General features: G+C 45.4%; 1 protein-coding gene across 1 annotated transcript in view; it reads left to right on the forward strand.

Annotated features, from left to right (window-relative positions):
- The first annotated feature begins 7,621 nt into the window (after nucleotides 1–7,621).
- The window catches only part of desmb (desmin b), a 30,205-nt gene continuing 15,052 nt past the window's right edge, over nucleotides 7,622–22,774 (forward strand). The window contains exons 1-2 of the mRNA XM_073046204.1: nucleotides 7,622–8,239; nucleotides 19,511–19,571. Of these exons, the coding sequence (XP_072902305.1) occupies nucleotides 7,716–8,239; nucleotides 19,511–19,571 (585 nt within the window). The 5' untranslated portion in view covers nucleotides 7,622–7,715. The remainder of the gene's footprint in view (nucleotides 8,240–19,510; nucleotides 19,572–22,774) is intronic.

Genomic DNA, 22,774 nt, shown 5'->3' on the forward strand with positions numbered 1-22,774 from the left:
AGAGTTTGGCATGGGGCTTGCAACCTCATCCCGTAAAAGCCCGGAGCTACAGAAACACCAGCACAAACTCTAAAGACCTCGTTCCTGGGAGAGAAAGGATCTTTGCCTAGAAGGCATATGAAGTCATAAGGTACAAGACTGATCAACCTTTTATTGGCCCAAGACAGAGGACTCTGACCAGTTGCTATTGGGGATCTGTACCTCAGTAGGGATTGTGGGCTTAAGAAGAACCAGAGTGAGGAGATATCAGAGACTGCTACTGGAGTCTGGAATAACAAAAAATCTGCTGGTGTAACTCAACAGGTTGAGCAGCATCTGTGGGGAGGAAAGGATAGTGAACATTTCAGTTTACAGAACATAGTTGTACTAGTGTGATCACTTGAACTGAGTACGATGCTCCCCTAATAGGTTGTCTACTGATGGGTCCTCAGGACGTTGTAGAGACTGATCCAGGATCCACACATTCTGGCGCACTGTGGGCAAGAATAAGAGGGGACTGTGGTTAGCAGGTTTGCTCTCTGCTAGAGTGTCCATATGTTCATGTGCTGGGCACCGCGGTGGTGTAGTGCTCAGTATGACACTATTACAGCTCAGGCTGTTGGAGTTGGAGTTTGGAGTTCAATTCTGGCACCGCCTGTAAGGAGTTTGTACGTTGTCCCCATGAACTGTGTGGGTTTCCTCTGGGTGCTCGTTTCCTCCCACAGTCCAAAGACGTACCAGCTTGTAGGTTAGTTGGCCATTGTAAGTTGTCCTGTGATTAGACGAGTGTTAAATAGTTGGGTTGCTGGGTGGTGCAGCTCGTTGGGCTGGAAGGGCCTGTCTGAGCTGTAACTCTAAGCAAAATAACTAAGTAAATAAAATAAAGAACATAGAAGAGTACAGCACAGTACAGACTCCTTGGCCCACAATGTTGTGCCAACCATATAACCTATCCTATGATGAATCTAATCCTTCCCTCCCACATAGCGCTCTAGTATTCCTTCACCTACTGTATATGCCTAAGAGCCTCTAAAATACCCCTAATGTATCTGCTTCTACCACAATCCCTAGCAGCACATTCCACGCACCCACTCTGTAATAAAAACCTACCTCTGACATCTCCCCTATACTTTCCTCCAGCCACCTTAAAATCATGCTCTCTCATATTAGCCATTTCCACCCTGGGAAAACATCTCTGCTTGTCCTCTTTACCTATGCCTCTTATCATCTTGTACACCTCTATCAAGTCACCTCACATTCTCTTTCGCTCCAAAAAGAAAATCCCTTATCTTACTCAATGTGTCCTCATAAGGCATGCCTTCTAGTCTGGTAAATCTCATCGAACATTCCAATGCTGTCTGACCTTCTGTTTCCTCCAGCAGATTGTGTGTTGCTTCAGAGCTAGGAGTTACTGTTTAAAACTGTGGGATTGCCTATTTAAGGCAGAAATGAAATTATATTTTTATCTCTCTCAGAGGGTTGTGAGTTTTTGGAATTTTCTTCCTCAAAGGACAGTGAGAAGCAGAGATTTTGAATATTTTTAAGGCAGGGGGGTTCAATTATTGATAAGCAATGGGTTGAAAGGTTACTTGGGCAGACAGGAATGTAGAACTGGGGTTACAGTAAGATCAGACATGGGAAACTAAGTGGCCCATCGCTGTTCCTAGTTTATATGTCTGTGTGTAGAGACAGCAGTAGATTTCAAAGGCCTTTACAAGGGCTGGCATTTTATCCAAGACACTTTCTGAATCAATCCCATTAATTTTTCAAACTGATTCCATTCATTCTGGCACCAGTGTTCCCTGTGCAACATATCATGTTGACTCTGTAGGTGTCTTTGAGGTCAGAACAGTCCTTCAACAAGTATTGTACATAGAACAGTTCAGCACAGGAATAGACCATTCAGCCCACAATATTGTGCCGAACCAGCTGAAAAGCAAATCAAAAACACCCAAACACTACCTACACCACGTTCATATTCCTCCGCCTTCTTTACATCCATGTTCCTATCCAAACGTTTCTCAAAAGCCTCTGTTGTATTTGTCTTTATCACCACCACAGGCGTCCACGACTCTCTGAGTGAAATATTTAACCCCCTTGAACCTACCCCTCTCACCTTCAATGCATGTCCTCTGGTATTAGGCATTTCAAACCTGGGAACAGATACTCTCTGTCCACCCTATCTATGCCTCTCATAATCTTGTAAACCACCATCAGATCTCCCTTCAGCCTCCAGCGCTACGGAGAAAACAACCCAAGTTTATCCAGCAAACACGAGGAAATCTGCAGATGCTGGAAATTCAACCAACACACGCAAAATGCTGGTGGAACACAGCAGGCCAGGCAGCATCTTCAGGAGAAGCACTGTCGACGTTTCAGGCCGAGACCCTTCGTCAGTTTATCCAACCTCTCGTTATAGCACATGCCCTCTAAATCAGGCAGCACAGTGGTAAACCTCTTCTGCAACCACTCCAAACCCTTATCATCCTTCCTACAGTGGAGCGAGTAGAACTGTACACAGCACTCCAGATGTGACCTACAAAGTTACAACAGTTAAGTTATGCTTAACCCGTAGGAGTATTGTAGGAAAGGTTACTGAGTTTAAGGCATAGATCTGCACATGGAATTATGACATTGTAGCCATTAGTAAACTTTGGTTGCAGAGGGGCAGGACTGGCAGATTAATGTTCCAGGGTTCCATTGATGTAGACGTAAGAGAATGGGAGGGGTTAAAGGGGGAGGGGTGACATTACTAGTCCGGGAAAATGTCACAAGTGCTCAGTCAGGACAGACTGGAGGCTTTACGGGTGGAGCTGAGGAATAAGAAAGGAATGAACATGTTAATGGGATTATATTATAGACCACAAACTCTCCACAGGATTTAGAGGAGCAAATTTGTAGAGAGATTGCAGACTATTGCAAGAAACATAAGGTTGTGATAGTATGTGATTTTAATCTTTCACATATTGACTGGAACTCCCATACAGCAAAAAGGTTGGACAGGATAGAGGTTTGTCAAATGTGTTCAGGAAAGTTTGCTTAATCAGTACATAGAGTTCTCAACTAGCAGGAGTGTGATACTAGATCTCCTGTTAGCGGATCAGACAGGACAGGTGACAGAAATTTGTGTAGGGGAGCCCTTTGCATCTAGTGATCATAATGCCATATATTTCAACACAATTATGGAGAAGGATAGGTCTGGTCCTTGGGTTGTGATTCTAAATTGGAGAAAGGACAAACAGAGGTAGGACTTACACAGTGAATGGTAGGGCACTGAGGAGTGCCGAAGAACTGAGGGATCTGGGAATACAGGTCCATAATTCCTTGAAAGTGGCATCACAAGAAGGTAGGGTTGTAAAGAGAGCTTTTGGCACATTGGCCTTCATAAATCAATGTATTGATAACAGGAGTTGAGATGTTATGTTGAAGTTGTATAAGACCTTTGGTGAGGCCAAATTTGGAGTGTTGTGTGAAGTTATGGTCACCTAGCTCCATGTCAATAAGATTGAAAGAATACAGAGGAAATTTAAAAGGACATTGACAGGACTTGAAGTCCTGAGTTATAGAGAATGGCTGAACAGATTAGGACTTTATTCCCTAGAGCATAGTAGAATGAGGGGAGATTTGATGGAGGTATACAAAATTACAAAGCGTATGGAGAGGGTAAATGCAAGTGGACCTTTTCCACTGAGGTTGGGTGAGTTTAGAACCAGAGGTCATGGGTTAAGGGTGAACGGTAAAATATTTAAGTAGAATCTGAGGGACAACTGCACTCACCAACACTCCATTGATTCCACTGCCAATGGACTCCATTAAAGGACTCTACAATTTGTGTTCTTGATATTTATCCATCTATTTATTTCTTTATTATTAATTATTATATTTTATTTCCTTTTTGTATTTGCAGTCCGTTGTCTTTTGCACATTTGTTATTTGCCCATCTCTGTTGTGTGAGTTTTTCATTGTTGTGCTCCTTTCAATTTACTGTGAATGCCCACAAGAAAATGAATCTCGGGGTCGTTTATGGAGGAATGTATGAATTTTGATAATAAGTTTACATTGAATCTTGAACTTTGAGGGAGAAATTCTTCACTCAGAGGAAGGTGCGAGTGTGGAACAAGATGGAGTGGTGGATGTGGCTTTGATTGCGATATTTAAGAGAAACGTGATAAGTACACGGATAGCCAGGGGTATGGAGGGCTGTGGTCTAGGTGTGGGGCAATGGGACTGGACAGAATGACAGTTCAGCATGGGCCTATTTGTGCTATAATGCTTTATGACTCTTTATGAACAGTCCATAAACCCATGAACACTACTTCACTGGTTTGCTCTCCTTCCATAATATTTATTGATTTTTATATTTCATATTGTAACCTATAGTCATAATTTTTAATGTACTGCACTGCAATGCTGCCACAAAACAACAGATTTCATGACATTCGTCAGTGATTCTGATTCTGATACAGTTCAGTGTCATGGTGTACGCTGACAGACGACTGAATCCAGGTGCGGAGAAATGACAGACTCCCTTGTAGAGACAGCAACAAGAGTTTATTCTTAGAAATTCCACCAGAACTTGACCGAGTGACACCGCGAGATGAACCATTCTTGAAACACAAGGACCCCACAATAAGCGCTAATAGTGAGTCCGATTTAACTAGTTACAGAACGCAGAAAACTTGTGCCCCTTAAGATAAACTTGGCAAGATTAAGCAGAAAGCACAAGGGCTTAACGACTCCAGATAAGACAACCATAACAGCATAAAACGTAGGAGCAGAGTCAGGCCATTCAGCCCATTGAGTTTTCTCCACCATTCCATCATGGTTGATCCTGGATCCCACTCAACCCCATACACCTGCCTTCTCACCATATCCTTTGATGCCCTGGCCGATCAGGAAACTATCAACTCCCGCCTTAAATACACCCATGGCCTCCACTGCAGTCTGTGGCAGAGCATTCTGCAGATTCATTCATAATGATTAACAAATACAGGAGCACAAGGCTGCAGGGCTCATGACAGTTCCTCACTCACTAAGACCAGTACCTGACAGCCCAGGGAGCCCCGGGGAATTCGAGACAGGGATAGTAAACCCAAGACAGACCTGCTGCTCTCAAGTCAGGACTGGTACGATGGTGTGGTACTCACTGTGCCACTATGCCAGCCAAGATTCTACATAAATATTTAGTTCTACAATCAGAGGATTATAAATTAATTTATACTCAGGTAACAAACTACATGAGACAGAGTGACTCTGGAATGTAGACGGCAATGTATTATGAAAGGAGGTAAGTGATAAAGCACTCAGTGAGTGGGACAGGACGGCACAGAAACAGACAGATCCTTCAGCCCACAATATCTGTGCTGAACACAATGCCAGATGAAACCAAATCCCTTCTGCCTGCACAAGACCCTGATCTCTCTAACCCTGCATATTCATGTGCCTGTCTAAATGCCTCTGAAGCACCACTGTCATATCTGTGCCCATTACTCCTCGTGGCACCCACCACCCCCATGTAAAAGCTTGTCCCACACACCTCCTTTAAACTTTCCCTATCCCAGCCTGAAGTGAATTTAGAAATACAATTTATTTAGAGATCCAGCATGGTAACAGGCCCTTCTGGCCCTCTGAGCCCACGCTGACCAATTACACCCATGTAAGCAATTGGCCTACTTTGAAATGCGGGGAGAAAGTGGAGCACCTGGAGGAAACCCATGCGGTCACTGGGAGAAGGTATAAACTCCTTATTGAAAACTCCTTATCGCTGGAGCTGTAAATCATTACAATAACTGCAGTGCCACCTCCAAAAGCCAGCTCTGTGTTCCTGAACACCTTCTCACATCAACCAGAGGCCACCAATCAGTGGATGGGAATGAAGAGAAACTCTAAGAATTAACACAGAAACAGGCCCTTCAGCCCATCGAATCTGTGCTGACCATCAACCACCCATTTACACTAAACCCATTTTATTCTCCCTCCATTCTCATCCACTTCCCTCAGATTCCGCCCCTCACCCACACACTGAGGGTGAATTTACTACGGCCGATTAACCTCCAACCTCTTGGCTTTTGGATGTGGGAGGAAACAGGAGCACTTGGGGGTAACCCACGTGGTCTCAGGGGGAACGTGCAAACTCCACACACTGACAACCCCGGAGGCTGGGATCGAACCTGTCTCTCTGCAGCTGTGAGGCAGTGGCTCTACCCTCTGTGCCAGGGTGCTGGCCAAGATTCTGCAAAAATATTTAGTTTCACTCCTCAGTGGATTAGAAATTAATTTATTCTAAAGTGACAAACTACATGTGAGAGAATGACTCTAAAATGTAAACAGAAATGGCTCAAGTAAAGGCGTTTGGAGTTTCATACATAAGGATAATATAATAAATTGCTTGACGCTCGGGATGAGGTGGTAATTTGGATTAGACATTGGCTTCACAGGAGAAGTCAGAGAGTGGTTGTCTCTCTGACTGGAGGCCTGTAATTAGTGGTGTGACACAGGGATCGGTGCTGGGTCGGTTGATGTTTGTCATCTATATCAATGGTCTGGATGATAATGTGTTAAACTGGATCACCAAATTTGCAGATGACAAGATTGCAGTGTAGTGGACAGTGAGGAAAACTATCAAAGCTTGCAGCAGGATCTGGACCTGGGCTGAAAAATGGCAGGTGGAATTTAATGCAGACAAGTGTGACTTGGGGAGGACAAACCAAGGTAGAACTTACACGAAGAGCATTAGGGCACTGAAGAGTGCAGCGGAACAAAGGGATCTAGAAATACGGATCCAGAATTCCATGAAAGTGGCGTCACAGGTATAGTGGATGGTTTGTAAACAGAATTCTTGGCACATTTGCCTTCGTAAATCAAAATACTGAGTAGAGGAGCTGGAATGTTATGTTGAAGTTGTATAAGATCTTGGACAGGTCTAATTTGTAGTGAATGTGGTTCTGCCGTTTGGTTCAAGTATGGGACTGGAAACCGAAGGGGGAAGGAGCCAGAATAATGAAGTGTTGCCTAACAGTGCAGTAGCTACTGGCTGGAGTTTAAACCCCCCTCCCCCTCCAGGTGAATCTCACTGAAACCTATTGAACATTGAAAGGCTAAGATAGAGTGAATGTTTCCTATAGCGGGAGAGTCTTGGACCAGAGAGCACAGCCTCAGAATACAAGGACGCTCCTTTAGAACAGAGATGAGGAATTTCTTTAGTGGCAAATCTGTGGAATTCAATACTACTGATGGCTGTGGAGGATAAGTCTTTGGGTATAATTAAAACGGAGGTTGAGAAGTAAGGGTGTCCAAGGTTATGCGGAGAAGGCAGGAGACTGGAGTTGAGAGGGATAAAAAAATTACCCATGATGGAGTGTTGGGGCAGACTCCATGAATGACCGGCCTAATTCTGCTCCTATCTCTTATGGCCTTCTGGAAATACAGCAGCCAACCCCTCTCCTCCCCCTCCCTTCCCTCTCTCCTCTCCGCATTACTCCCTCCCACCACCGTGTGACAATGACCGAACCATTTGTTTATAGCGATGTCGCTGTCGGACAGTTGGGCGGGGGTGGGGGGGGGGGAATGTTAAATTGAGCCGAGGAGCACTAGGACCCAGGAGTTGCCTGCGGCGTTCCTCTGAGCCGCCTATTAAAAGTGGAGGCTCGCTGGGGAGCCTGGTCAGATCCTTGGAGCTACTGCTGAAGGAGCGGTAGGGAGAGGGGAGAGAGTGCAGGGGATAGAAGCTAGGCACCATGGCTTTCTCGGCCACCAGTACTAGCTCCTACAGGAGGGTCTTCGGTGGGAATGTCCTGGGGTCCCCGCAGCTAAGCCGGGCTTCCTACTCCAGCGGGCGTTTCAGCGGAGGGAACCTGAGCTCCAGAGTTCTCATGTCTAAGACCAGCTCCATGCCCTCCTACGGCGGCAGCTACCGGGTCAAGGCTCCAAGCCGCGGCTATGAGGTGGTAGACTTCAACCTGGCGGATGCCCTGAACCAGGAGTTCATCCAGACGCGCACCAACGAGAAGGCGGAGATGCAGCATCTGAACGACCGCTTCGCCAGCTACATCGAGAAGGTGCGCTTCCTCGAGCAGCAGAACAAGGTGCTGGTCGTCGAGATGAACCGGCTCAAGGGGCAGGAGCCCGGCAGGGTCAATGATCTCTTCGAGCAGGAGATGAGGGAGCTTCGCCGCCAGATCGACGCCCTGACCAACGAGAAGCTGCGGGTGGAGGTGGAGAGGGACAACCTGGCGGACGACTTGGAGAAACTCAAGCAGAGGTAAGGGGGCATTGAATTCTAATCCACACTTGTCTGAGGCGGCTCACTCACCTTTGGTCCCCACTGGACACTCCGTTCTGGTCATGGTCATCCGCTGTTAATGGTCTGGGACCAGAAAGCATCACAAGTTATTTTCGTTTTATAATCCTGCTTCCGCTCGCGGGTCTTCTTTCGCAAGTCTCTTAAATTAAAATAATCTCCCTCAAAAGGTATTTGGCAGATCATTTTTTTAACTACAGTACTAAACTGAGGAACTTAATACTTAAAACTATAAGGGAAGCACGCAGACGCCGTTGACACTTTTCAACTTCAGCTCAAAAGCTATTTATTTTACCTTGCTCTTAACTAATGCCTATATGTCTTTTATTTTCACGTTTGTTTGCATTTTGAATTTTGCACTTTGAACTACATAGTGTGTATGAAAAGTGCGCTATAAATAAGTTATGATTGAACTTGGAGCACCGCGCATGGACCACAGCGATATGGCTTAGCGATAGAACATAGCGCACACTGCGGGCAACAGGACGTTACAGATAGCGAGACGATACCTGTCCCGCCTCCAGCTTGGCTCGGTAGCCTAGCAGTGAGTGTAACGCTTTACGGTGCCTGCCATCAGGCTCCGGTTCCCGTCGCTGTGCGTAAGGATTCTGCCCTTTTCTGCTACGTTTCCTCCCACACTCCAAAGATGTACAGGTTACGGACGCGGACATGCTACGTTGGGACCAGAAGCAAGATATCACTTGCGGGCTGTGTTGGTAAATGATGCAGAAGGGGCACATTTCAATGTACACGTGACAAAAAGCTAATCTTTAAATCAGCTGAAGGGCCTGTTTCTGTACTGTTCAGCAATGGGCGTCAAATTGATGCCGCACATTTTATTCTATCCACATTCCCTCAGCTGCCCCCTCCCCAAGATCCTATCCCTCACCTGCACACTCGGGGGCAATTGACCTATCCATCAGCAAGCCTCTGGAATATGGGAGGAAACGGGAACATTCCGGGGAAACCTACACAGTGACTGGGAGAACATACACACTCGACACAGACAGCAGCGGAGGTCAGGATCAAGCCCAGGTCTCCAGAACAGAGGGAGTGGCTCTTCCTGCTGTATCACTGTACCACCCCTGCGTCTGGTTATACAGGAACTTAGCTCCGGGAACCCCTCTCAAAGTCACTGTGACTGTTGTTAATGCAGCACAGTACAGGCCCTTCAGCCCACTCGGTTGTGCTGACCCTTTAACCTGCTCCAAGATCAATCGGATCCTTCTCTCCCACATAGCCCTCCATTTTTCTTTCATCTGCCTGTATCTGCCTATCTAAATGGCCCTAATGCCTCTGCCTCTACCTCTACCACCGCCCCCGGCCCCTCTGTCTCTCATATCAAACAACAAATAATGTTGGAAGAACAGAAACTCTTGTGAGGCTATGCCACCATCACAGGGTCTCCAGGTGTCTGTACTGAGCTGGTCTCATTCTTGGAAGGTGATGTGTTGTATATCTGGAATGGACACGTCTCATTGCAAGCCTTTTTACACCTGTTACGATTACGTTGATATAATAGGTGTCTGACTCACTCACATGTACAGCAAAGGTCCAATTCCATCAAAACTGTTTCATCTTGTCCTCAGCTCTGCCTTGCAAGCAGATGGAGTTATCGACACTACAGCACAGACACAGCCCCTTCGGCCCATCGAGTCAATGAGACTGGGCAGAATAACAGTTCAGCATAAACTAGATGGGCCAAATGACCTGCTGTGATTCCATGACTATGGTGTGGTGTAGGTAGATGGGACTAGGCAAAAGGTCAAATCGGCTTCGATCAGGTGGATTGAAGGGCTGTAGTCCTCAGTGACTTTACTCTATCAACTGCTTGAGGAACGCAGTGGGTCGGGCAGCATCCGTGGAGGCAGAGGGAGGGTCAGCATTTCTCGCAACAGTCACTAAGCTGCAGCCACACAGTAACCGAAATGCCCTGAGCACATAGCCTTCCTTGTCATGCAGCTGTCATTTTCCTTTTATAATGTTAATATAATTTTAAGAAAATTGCAGCAATACTGTGATTTCAAATTTGTCATTTCTGGAAAAAGTTGAGACTGGTTCAGTTAAGACATTCAATGATATGCTGAACTACCTGCTCAGAAACAAAGAAACTTGTTGACATCATTAGAACAGAGGGAGTTAGATATGGCCCTTGTGGCTAAAGGGATCGGGGGTATGGAGAGAAAGCAGGTACAGGGTTCTGCGTTGGATGATCAGCCATGATCATACTGAATGGCGGTGCAGGCTCGAAGGGCCAAATGGCCTACTCCTGCACCTATTTTCTATGTTTCTACATAACTGTAATGATCAAGCTTCTAGTGCTGACTGCAAATGTGGATTTACTATTATGAATTGCATCAACTGTAAATCCAGAAACAAACCAGAAGTAGAACATTTGGATGATCCAATGAGGATTAAGATGTATCTTTCATCAAGCTGCAAAATTAATCTGGACAGTGTTTGTAGACAATGGATTTGTAAAAAAAAGACAGGCAAGTAAAAGCTATGAAATGTGAAAGTTTCTTTGTACTGTATTTCATTATGCCATTCAATTAATAACAAATCAAAAGTATGTGATTTTCAATTTTCTTCCTAAATATTACAAAAAAATTAAAGTGCCATGCAGTTTTTTAAATAAATCATTCTTGCTCAGAGGAATGGTTGGTCGGCACAGCTCTTCTCTAGAGTGAACATTGGCAGCAACAGTGCACTGTAGTTACTGGCTCAGCCAAGACATACAGGCCTATAAAGGTTAGATTAATCTGTCCCATGTATATCGAGACATACAGCGAAATGCATCATTTGTGTCAATGATGTACACAGTCTGCACTGGGGGCAGCCTGCAAGTATCACCATTCTTCCAGCGCCAACATACGGACCCTGATGTGTAGGCCTTTGGACTGTGGGAGGAAACCAGAGCAACTGGAGGAAACCTGTATGGTCACGGGGAGAACGTACAGACAGCAGGGGAAATTGAACCCCAGTCGTAGATCGCTGTTTCTGTACAGTGTTAGGCTGCACTACTGTTCTGTGGTACATTTTTACTCTTGTTAAGGGTTAGTGTTGAGTCTAGGCCCGAAGGTTGTTTATCCATCAGTAAATATTATAGTTAACCTTTTCTGCCGAGGACAGGCCTTCTGTGGTCTCTCTTCATTCTGTTCATGCATTGCCCCAGGAAGATGTAGCTGGTTATGTTACTGTACCAACAGACAAGATTCAGTATACTGATCTGGGCTCCCTGGCATTGAATAAATCAGGAATTAGATCATGAAAGTACTCGATCAGGGTTTTATGTCATGAACCCCTACCATTAACTGAGGGGTCTGTGGACCCCAGGTTGGAAATGCCTGTACTAGATGGTTGTATGAACCCACCTGGACAACTAATGTACGGTAAGTGAAGGCAGTCTGCTGTCCATTCCCAAGAGACTGCAAATGCTGGAATCTGGAGCAACAAACAAGATGCTGGACCAATTCAATGGGTCGGGCAGAATCTGTAGAGGGAAATGGACAAGGCCTTCATCTGGACTGTTACAGCCCAAAATGTTGATTATCCATACCCTTCCCTGTCCATAGATGTGGCTCAACCCACTGAATTCCTTCAGTAGATTGTTTCTTACTCCAGATTCCAACATCTGCGGTCTCTTTTGTCACCCTCGTACATCTCCGCTGTGAGACATCTTCAAGGCACACTGACAAGACACACACACAATAGTGGCTAGCATCATGCTTTATAGCACCAATGGTCAACGATCGGGGTTCAATTCCTGCCGCTGTTTGTAAGGGGTTCGTACATTCTCCCCATGACTATGTGGGCGTCCTCCCACTTTCCAAACACATACAGGTCAGGGTTAGTAAGTTGTGGGCTTGCTGTGTTGGTGCTGGAAGTGTATCCTAGCACACCCTAGGATAATGGTGGTCGTTAATGCAAACGACACATTTAACTGTATGTTTTGATGTACACCTGATAAATAAAACTAATCTTTGATAAGAGACATTTTCATAAGAGGGTATTGGGATACAGAAAGAGCTGCCAGAGGAAGTGGTAGAGACAGGTACAATTACAATGTTTAAAAATACTCTTGGACAGGTACATGGATTGGAAAGGTTTAGAAGGATATGGGGGATATGTGCCAAATTTGGGGAAGTAGGACCAGCTCAAGAGGACAGCATGGACAGGTGGGCTGGAGGACCTGTTATGGTGCCATGCAACTCTGATTCTAATCCCGAGGATCTGTTTGGGTGGTATGGAGGGGAAATCTCATGGCCTGCTGTAAATGAACGTAAGCAGGAAGAGGCAGCAGATGTATCTCACACCAAACTCCTTTGAATTCTGGAATAAAACACGATCTGCTGCAGGGACTCTGGCTGAGGCAGCATCTGTGGAGGCTGCATGATGGATGGTTCCTAGGCATTTTTCCACCTGAACATTGACCATCCTTCTTCCCACAGATGTTGCTTGACTCTGAGTTCCTGCAGCAGATCTTTTCTTTGCTCCAGATTCCGGCTTCTGCAGCCTCTCGCATCTCTGAATTATAAATTAGCAGATCCTCAAACCCAAGCTAGAAGCTGGAACTGTACTGCGCAGTACAGGTCCTTCGACCCACGATGTTGTGCCAACCATTTAATCTACCCTAAGATCAATCTAACCCTTCCCTCCCCCATAGCCCTCCATTTTTCAATCATCCATGTGCATAGAATTTCTTAAATGTCCCCAATGTATCTAACTCTACCATCACTCCTGCCAGCGTGTTCCATGCACTCACCACTCTCTGTGTATATTTTTTAAAACAAAGCTCTAACATCCCCTTTTCTTTCCCCCAATCTCCTTAAAATTATGCCCCTAGAATTAGCCACTTCCACCCTGGGGGAGAAGTATCTGGCTGTCCACTTGATCGATGACTGTTAACATACTCTGATAAAATTTATCCCTTGTATCTTGTTTAGGGATTATTACTAGCTTTTGGGATTAAATTCCCTTATTTTAAGATCTGAGATTTTAATCCCAAAATGGGATTAGTCATCAATGGTGTTTTCTGATGGACCTGGTCCTGTACTGCACTTTTCTTTGTTCTAAGTTTCAGATCTCTGGTTGCGATACAACCTCAGACTCTGACTCCTTTGAGTGGTTTTATTTTCTGAGCCTCTGTTATCTGATGGAATCTCTCTTCTCTCCTTCCTCCCTCTTCTCCTCCAGCCAGTTCCCTATATATGGTAAACCAGACTGACTGAAGGGCTTTATATGGCTCGTCAGAAATAACCTGACATTTCCTCTCTAGGACAAGTGCTGCAGGGATAGCTGGAACAACCGTCTGTTGTTCTCCTCTTGCCTCCTGCCTGTCTGCTTACAATAGTGTCTGCGATAAAGTTACATGAGCCTGTCTGATAGTCTGCACTGTGACTCTGGCTTATTTGAAAACTTGTCCAATTCTGTCTTGATCCACCAGCCCCGCTTAATAATAAAACATTGCCGATGCCTTCTCACCGCTATAACCATGCGGGGTTTCTCGGGGTGTTCTGGTCTCCGTCCACATTCCAAAGAGGTATAGGTCAGGGTTTGTGAGTTGTGGGCACGCTACGTTGACACCAGAAGCATGGTGGCAATTGCGGGCTGCCCCCAGCACATCCTCGCCGATTTGACAAATGACATATTTCACTGTATGTTTCATCGTTACATGTGACCAATAAAGCTAATCTTCTATTTAATCGTACACAAAATTTCACGCAGCCTTGAAAGGTGATTGGAGAAATGTATAGGGGAGATGTCAGAGGCAAGTTCTTCGCAGAGAGTTTGGTGACGTGTCGGGGTGACCTGCAACACATTAGTCAGGGGATTAAGTTCAGGAGCTGCAAAGTAATGTTATAACTCTTTAAAGCCCTGGTTAGACCACACTTGGAGTATTGTGCCCAATTCTGGTCACCTTGTTATAGGACAGATGTGAAAGCTTCAGAGAGGGTGCAGAGGAGTTTTACAAAGATGATGCCTGGATTGGAAAGCATGTCCTATGAGAATAGGTGGAGGGAGCTAGGGCTTTCCTCTTTGGAGTGAAGGAGGATGAGCGGTGACCGGACAGAGGTGTACAGGATGATAAGGGGCATAGAAGGAGTGGACAGCTGGAGACTATTTCCCATGGTGGAAATGGCTAATACATGGAAGCATCATTTCAGGCTGATTGGAGGGAAGTATGGGGGGGGGGGGGGGGGGTGTCAGAGGTAGACTTCTTGCACAGAGAGTGGAGGTTTGTGGAACCCCTGCTGGGGTGGCGGTAGAGGCAGGTACATTAGGGGTATTTAAGAGACTCTTTGATAGCCACATGGATGAAAGAAAAATGAAGGGCTATGCGGAAGGAAGGGCTAGATTGATCTTTGAGTGAATTAAGAGGTTGGAACAACATCAAGGGGTGAAGAGCCTATACTGCAGTATAGTGTTCCATGTACAGGATTTCTGGCACAGTCAGTCTGTACTGACCACATTATCCACCCAGCTAACCCCAATCTCATGTGTTCGGGCCATATGTCTCTAAGCTCCACCTCTCCCACAAAGATGCTCTTGTACCTGCCACAGCCACTTTCTCTGGCATCTTGGTCCATACTCACACCACTCTCTGGATGAAAAGTTGTCCCTCAGGTCCTTTTTTAAAAAAAAGTTTCCCCTCTGTCCCTAAATATCTGTCCCTAGTTTTGGACTCCCCTACCCTGGGGAAAGCATCTTGCCATCCTCCTCATCGATGCCGCTCATAACTTCAAGAATTTCTGTAAGGTAGCCTCTCGTTCTTCAACATTTCAAGGAATAAAAGACCTGGTCTGGCCATCCCTTCCCTGTAACTCAGGCCCTCTAGACCTGGCAATATCCTCATAGATCTTTTCTGCAGTCTCTCCTGTTTAGCCACATAGCAGGGTGACCATATGGTACACGGTACTCCAGGTGCAGCCTCACCAATGGCTATAAGACCAGAAGATATGGGAGCAAAATTAGGCCATTTGGCCCAACGAGACTGTTCTACCTTTTCATCATGGCTGATCCATTTTTCACTCGGCCCCAATGTCCTACCTTCTCCCCTTCATGACCTGTACAATTGCAGCATAATGTCCCAAACTAGTTTTCTCAATGGCCTGACTGAGGGCCAGCATGCTAAATGCCCTTTTCACCACCCTGTCCACTTGTTATTGAAGAACTATGAACTTGTACTTCTTGGTCGCTCTGTTCCGTTACACTCCCTGGTGCCCTTCCATTCACAGTATAAATCCTACAGTGGATTGACTTTCCAAAATCCATCACCTTACATGCACCTGCATTGAAATCTATTTTCCACTCTTCATCCCACTTCCCTAACTGATCATGATCTCCCTGCAAATCCACAATAACGTTTCTGACTGTCAACAATCCCTCATAATTTTGTGTCAATTGCAAACTTGCTGATCAAGCCTTGTGTATTTCTGTCTGTCATTTGTATAAATAATGAATAACAAAGGTTCTAACACCACCCCTGTGGCATACTACCAGTCACCTCCCTTGAAATAGCACAGAAAGGGGGCGGAGTTTGTAAAGATTCAACATGACATCTAAAACTTTGACAATCTTGATATGTGGTGGAGAGTATATTGACTGGCCACATCACAGCCTGGTATGGAAACTACCAATGCACTTGAATGGAAAATCCTACGAAAGGTAGTAGATCAGCCTAGTCCATCACAAGTCAAGCCTTCCCCACCATCCACCATATCTATAAAAACGTTGTCACAGGAAAACAGCATCCAACATCACAGACCCCCAGCACCTAGGTCATGCTCTCTTCTCGCTGCTGTCATCAGGAAGAAGGTACAGGAGGCTCACAACTCACATCACGAGGTTCAGGAACAGTTATCACTCAACCATCAGGCTCCTGAACCGAAGGGGATAACTTCACTTGAAATGTTTCCATAATCTATGAACTCACTTTCAAGGACTATTCTTATCATGTTCTCAATAAGTCTTTCTTTTGGTACTTTCACACTCTGTTGTCTTTTACACTCTGGTTGAAAACCCAAATTTGTGTGGTCTTTCATTGATTCTATTACTATTATTATTCTATTTTGGACTTATTGAGTATGCTTCGAGAAAATGAATCTCAGGGTTGTAGATGGTGATGTATATGTACTTTGATAATAAATTAACTTTGAACGTTACCTCATGGCTTTTGAATTCAGTCCCCTGACTAATGAAGGCCCACACTCCATATGCCTTCTTAACCAACACATCAACTTGCGTGACAACTTTGAGGAATCTATGGGCGTGGACCCCAAGATTTATTTGTTCCTCCACCTGCTAAGAATCTGCCATTACAACCATAAGACAAAGGAGAAGAATTAGGCCATTCAATTAAGCGTCTCCTTTGCTGTTAGGACATGGCTGATTTATTTTCCCCTCAACCCCATTCTCTTCTAATTGGATCTTCCAAAGTGAATCACTTCACACTTTTTCAGGTTGGAATCCATCTGCCACTTTTCAGCACAGCTCTGCATTCTGTGTACCACATGGTACACTAGTGTACAACACTAGCACAGCTCAGGGCGCCAGAGTATGGAATTCAATTCAGGCGTCTTCTATAAGCAATGTTGCATGTTCTCCCTGTGAACCCAGGAGGTTTCTTCCTTGTGGTCTGGTTTCCTCCCACAGTCCAAAATCATGCTGGTAAGTTGTTCATTGTAAAATGTTCTGTGATTAGACTGAAGTCAGTGGGTTCGAATGGTGCAGTTCGTTGGGCCAGAAGGGCCTCTCTCTCCAAATAAAGAAATAATACACCAGCCCATGCACTGGGCACCTGAATCCACACAGACAGGAGCTGGAGACTTAGTTACTGGCCACCGTGGTGCATTAAGATGGACATAAAAAGAGACGGTTGCACAAAGAGTGACTGACAGAGAAGATAAGATAGCGAGGACCCGAGGCTGTGGACAGCTGAGACAAGGACTGGTTTGCAAGGGCAAAAATAGGGCCAGTTTCCAGGGCGCCAGCAAGGGCTCATGAACTAATTCCATCAGGAATGCCAGGGGAATGTTGCAGCTGAATGAATTAGCAAGTGGTGATTAAAAATAACTGGACCTGCCCATCTGTCAAGAGGCCTGGAATCCAGAGTTATTGAGATCTTAAAAGAAGAGAGAGGGTAGAATTCCAGGACAGGACCTTGTACTTTTAATGTGCTTTTGAAGTTTGTAGAGACATAGAATCATAAAACAGCACAGAAACTAGCCCTTGGGTCTATCTAATCCGTGCTGGCCTGATATTCCGCCTAGTTCCACCTAACTGCACTCTGGCCATAGCCCTTCATATCCAGGAAAATCCTGACAATTCTGGACAATGTTCCTCACCTCCTGTACGCCAAGGTTTAATGCATGAGGAACATTTGATGGGACTGGGATTGTACTTGCTGGAGCTTGGAACAATGGGGGGGAGGGGATCTCATTGAAACCTATCGAATATTGAAAGGTCTCGATAGAGTGGACATGGAGATGTATCCTATAGTGGGGGAATCTAGAGAGCACAGCCTAGGAATGGAGGGGTGCCCCTTTAGAACAGAGATGAGGAGGAATTTCTTTAACCAAAGGGTGGTGAATCTGTGGAATTCATTGTCACATGTGGCTGTGGAGGCCAAGTCATTGGGTATATTTAAAGCAGTGGTTGATAGGCTCTTGATTAGTCAGGGCAGCAAAGTTTCTGGATGACCTAGTCCTGCTCTGATATCTTAAGGTCTTGTGGTCTAATTGAACCTGCACCCACTACTTCCGCTGGCAACTTGTTCCACACTCTCACCACCTTTTGAATCAAGAAGTTCCCCCTCAGGTTTCCCTTAAATATTTCACCTATCAACCTTAACTTATCCCCTCTGGTTCTAGTCTGACCCAACCCGAGAGGAAAAATCCTGCAATCATTTACCCAATCTATGCCCCTCGTAATTTTGTACATGCCGATAAGATCTCTCCTCTATTCTCCTTTGCTCCAGGAAATGAAGTCCTAATCTAAACTACTTTTCCCCTTTTACTCAGGTTCTGAAGTGGGGGGGGGGGGGGGGGGTAGGAGTTGTACACAGTTTGGAATTAAGTCCTGATGCAGGGTTTCAACCCAAAAATGTCAACAACACCTTCACCCCTCCCTATAGATGCTGCTCAACTTGTTGAGTTCCTTCAGCAGTCTGTTTGTGGCTCCAGATTCCGTTGTCTGTAATTGCTAGTATCTCATCGGTATCATAATAAACAGCATCAAAAGCAAGTAAGGGAAAGGGAGAAGGTGGGAGGGGAGAGATGAGTGGACAGGTGTATATATGTTCATATGTTTGTCTTTAAAATGAATGACCTTACAGGAGCTTGTTTGTAAGTAGCAGTGTCCATAACTCGGGTGTTTGTAACCCGGTGTACACTGGTGTTTGGCTCCAGGCTGACTACCAAATAACCTGCTTCTATGACTCCAGGTGCACTGTATGACTGACCCTTAAATGCGTCTGAATTGACCCAGTGAGTCTTTCAGATCAGCATAATGAGGATCAGAACATAAACAGAATATAGGGTGGCATGAGAGTGTAGCAATTAGTGTAACACCACTAAGACGCCAGCGACTCCCATTCCGTTCCGCCACTGTCTGTGCATTCTCACCGTGACCGCGTGTATTTCCTCTAAGTGTTCCAGGGTCCTCCCACGTCCCAAAGCCATTCAGAATCCTGGAGCAGACTCTGTGGGCTGAATGGGCTAATTTTGCTCCCATCTCTGAAGCTGATTGGTCGCATGGGTGTAATTGAGCATTGTGGGCCAGAGGGGAGTGGTTACCTTCCTGCATCTCTAGGTAAAAATAATTTTAAAAAAACAGTACGAAACAGACGGCAGCCCTTCAGTCCACAAAGTCTGCACTTGATGTGATGCTGAATTAGACTAATTCTCTTTAGCCTACTCAAGATCAAATTCCCTCATTCCCAGTGTATTCATGTGTCTATCTAACAGACAAGCTGCTCTTTCCATCACCACCCCAACAGCACTTTCCAGAGTCCCAAAATTCTCTATGTAAATCATCTTTGCTCACACGCTTCCTTTAAAATTTCCCCCTCACCTGAATTACCGTGTCTTCTGTACCTGACATTTCTACCTCGAGAAAGAGAGTTTGTCTACCCTATCAGTGCCCTACGTAACTTACTGAACTTTTTGTCAGGCTAGAGGGGGAAGACAGAGACTCGGGTGGTGATGACCTGGACTTTCTCTTCTCTTGCAGATTACAGGAGGAGATTCAACTCAAGGAGGAGGCAGAGCATAACCTGGCTGCTTTCCGACATGTAAGTCCTGCATCTGATCGTGCCCCTGAACCTCATAGCTTTTTCGTTATAGGAACCATAGCAGAAATGGAGAGGAAGCTGGTTAACTTGGTTGTTGGGTGAATACCATGGCAACCAGAGCAGGACAGAAACTGGTGATCCTACGATAATCATTCATCTCCTGACACAAGCCATGACTGAATGGCAGAGCAGACTCACTGGGTCAAATGACCTATTAAGCTCTTCTAGCAACTGCTGCTTTGATTGGCTAATGGAAGGGCATGGGATCAGTGGGCATCTTGGAAGAGCAATGCAATGAAATGCTCCAGGCACCAGCTCGTGGGTGTTCAGTGTTTAGTGGTTGGGTTTGGATAGACTCTTGGAGATCTTTTGCCCTCCACCTCTCACCATGAGCCTGTAGTGGTCCAGTGTGAGGAAGCTCCTTCACTCTGCTGGCTGCCTCTCCCACAACCTGTGCCCTGAAAGGTGTCCACTCTGCCACTGCTTACTGATTCCCAGGGTACATTCCACTTTGCCTGAAACTTAGACCATAAGTCATAGAAGGCTGTGTCTACTGGTCCGAGACTTCCCACTATAGGAAACATCCTCTCCATGTTCAACCTATCAAGGCCTTTCAAGATTTGATAGATTTCAATGAGATTTCCACCCCCCCCCCCCAATTCTTCTAAACTCCAGTGAGTACGGGTCTAGAGCCATCAAACACTCCTCGTATGTTAACCTTTTCATTCCTGGATCACTCTCATGAGCCTCCTGTGGACTCTCTCCAATGCCAACATGTCTTTTCTTAGCTAAGGCTCTCAGAGCTGCTCAATACTCTAAGTGTGGTTGACCAATGCTTTATGAGCCACAGCATCACATCCTTACTTTTATATTCCTCTCGAAATGAATGCTAACATTGCATTTGCCTTCCTCACCACTGACTCAACCTTTAGGGAATCCTGAACGAGGACTTTCTGGTCCCTCTGCACCTCCGATTTCTGACTTTGCTCCCTGTTTAGGAAAACTTGATCTTTACTTCGTCTACCAAAGTGCATGACCATATACCTCCCTACTACTCTACTGCATCTGCCACTTCTTTGCCCATTCTCCTATTCTGTTTAAGTCCTTCTGCAGACTCCCTGTTTCCTCAATGTCACCTGCCCCTCCACTGATCTGTGTATCTTCCACAAACTTGGTCACAAAGTCAAGTTTGTGGACGAATCTTGTTGGTCTCCAGCACAGTGAGATGCCCACAAGGGAGGGCTGCCAACTGGCACGTTCCAGGCTGCAGGAGTACGTGCTGAATGGTGTTGCAGCCAATGCTAAAGCTTTATAGGGAAGGACATTAGTATTGATTTATTACTGATATAGCATTATTATTGATTTGTTGTCACATCTACCAATATAACGGTGAGAACCTTCATTTTGCATGCCATACCTCAGCACTTTCATTGAGGTGGTTCAAAGGGAAAAGCAATGACAGAATGCAGAATATACTTTCACTGGCCACTTTAAGTACCCCTATGAAGTGGCCATTGAGCGTATGCTCGTGGTCTTCTGCTCCTACAGCCCATCTACTTCAAGGTTTGAAGTGTGATGCATTCATAGATGCCCTCCTGCACATCACTGTTGTCACGAGTGGTTACCTGAGCTGCATTCACCTTCCTGTCAGCTTGAACCATTCTGGCCATTCTCTTCTGACCGCTCTCACTAACAAGACATTTTTGTGCAGAGAACTTCTGCTCACTGGATGTTTTTTGTTTTTTTTTTTTGTTTTTTACACCATTCTCAATAAACTCTTGGGACTGTTGTGTGTGAAAATTCCAGGTGATCAGCAGTTTCTGAGATACTCAAACCACCCCGTCTGGCACCAGCAATCATTTCACGGTCAAAGTCACTCAGATCACATTTCTTCCCCATTCAGGTATTTAGTCTGAACCACAAATGAACCCCTTGGCCATGTCTGCATGCCTTTATGAATTGAGTGCTGCCACATGATTGGTTGATTCAATATTTGCATTAATGAGCAGGTGTACTAGTGTGCCTAATAAAGTGGGCACTGTGTGCATTGTTACAGAGAAAGTCCAATGGTAAATAATAGGGTGCAAAGGTCATGCCAGGTAGTTTGTGAGGTCAGTTTTATCATACAAGAGGTCTGTTCAAAAGCCTTATAACAGCTGGGGGGGGTGGGGGGGGGCGTGGGTGGAAGCTGTCCTTGGCCTGGTGGTACGTGCTTTCAGATTTGTCTATCTTCTGCCCAGGGGGAGAGGGGAGAAGAGATCATGTCCTTCCACCTTCAGACATTGAGAGGCCAAGCCTGCGTAGAAGCCTCTGAAAGCCTACAAGTTTGTATTGTCCGAGGAGGGCACATGAGTAGCAGATGTTTGTGGTACTCTAAAGGTGCTAACACTGCAAGCACACAGAACTGATTGCCCTGTGAGGGTACAGAACAGCACTGAAAGTAAAGAAAGCCATTCATCAGAACAGGCCCTTCAGCCCACAATGCTGTGTGGTGCTATATAAGCTAATGAATCCTAATTAAACTAATCCCTCTGCCTCCAAAATGTCCATACCCCTCTGTTTCCATGGGCCTACTTGAGAGGCCTGTTGAACACCTCCATCACCGCCACTGGCACTGGATTCCAGGCACCCACCACTCTCTATATAAAAAGAAAACTTCTCCCGCACATATCTCATCTGAACATTCCCTCTCTCGTTTTAAATGAATGCCCTCTGATATAAGACATTTCATCTCTGCGATAAAGGTACCTGCTGTCTACCCTATATATCTTTATTAGTGGGGGAGTCTAGGACCAGAGGCCAGGGCCTCTGAATAGAAGGATGTCCCTTTAGAACAGAAATGAGCATGAATTTCTTTAGCTGGGAAGTGGTGAAACAGTCGAATTCATTGCCAGTCAGGCATGGAGGTTAATCAGTGTGAATATTTAAAGAGGAGGTTGATAGGTTTTTGATTATTTAGGCAATTAGTAGTTACAGGGAGAAGGCAGGAGAATGGGGTTGAGAGGGATAATAAGTCAGCCATGATGGCAGAGCAGATTTAATGGGTTGAAAGGCCTAATTCTGCTCCTGTCCCTTATGACCTATGCCTCATATAATTTTATGAGCTTTTCTTGGCCACTAATGCTCCAGAGAAAATCAGACAACTTTGTTCAGACTCTTCTTGTAACACGTGCCCTCTAGTTCAGGTGGTATCCTAGTAACAG

This window comes from Hemitrygon akajei, chromosome 5 (genome assembly GCF_048418815.1).
Source record: "Hemitrygon akajei chromosome 5, sHemAka1.3, whole genome shotgun sequence".
In the NCBI taxonomy this organism is placed as follows: domain Eukaryota; kingdom Metazoa; phylum Chordata; class Chondrichthyes; order Myliobatiformes; family Dasyatidae; genus Hemitrygon; species Hemitrygon akajei.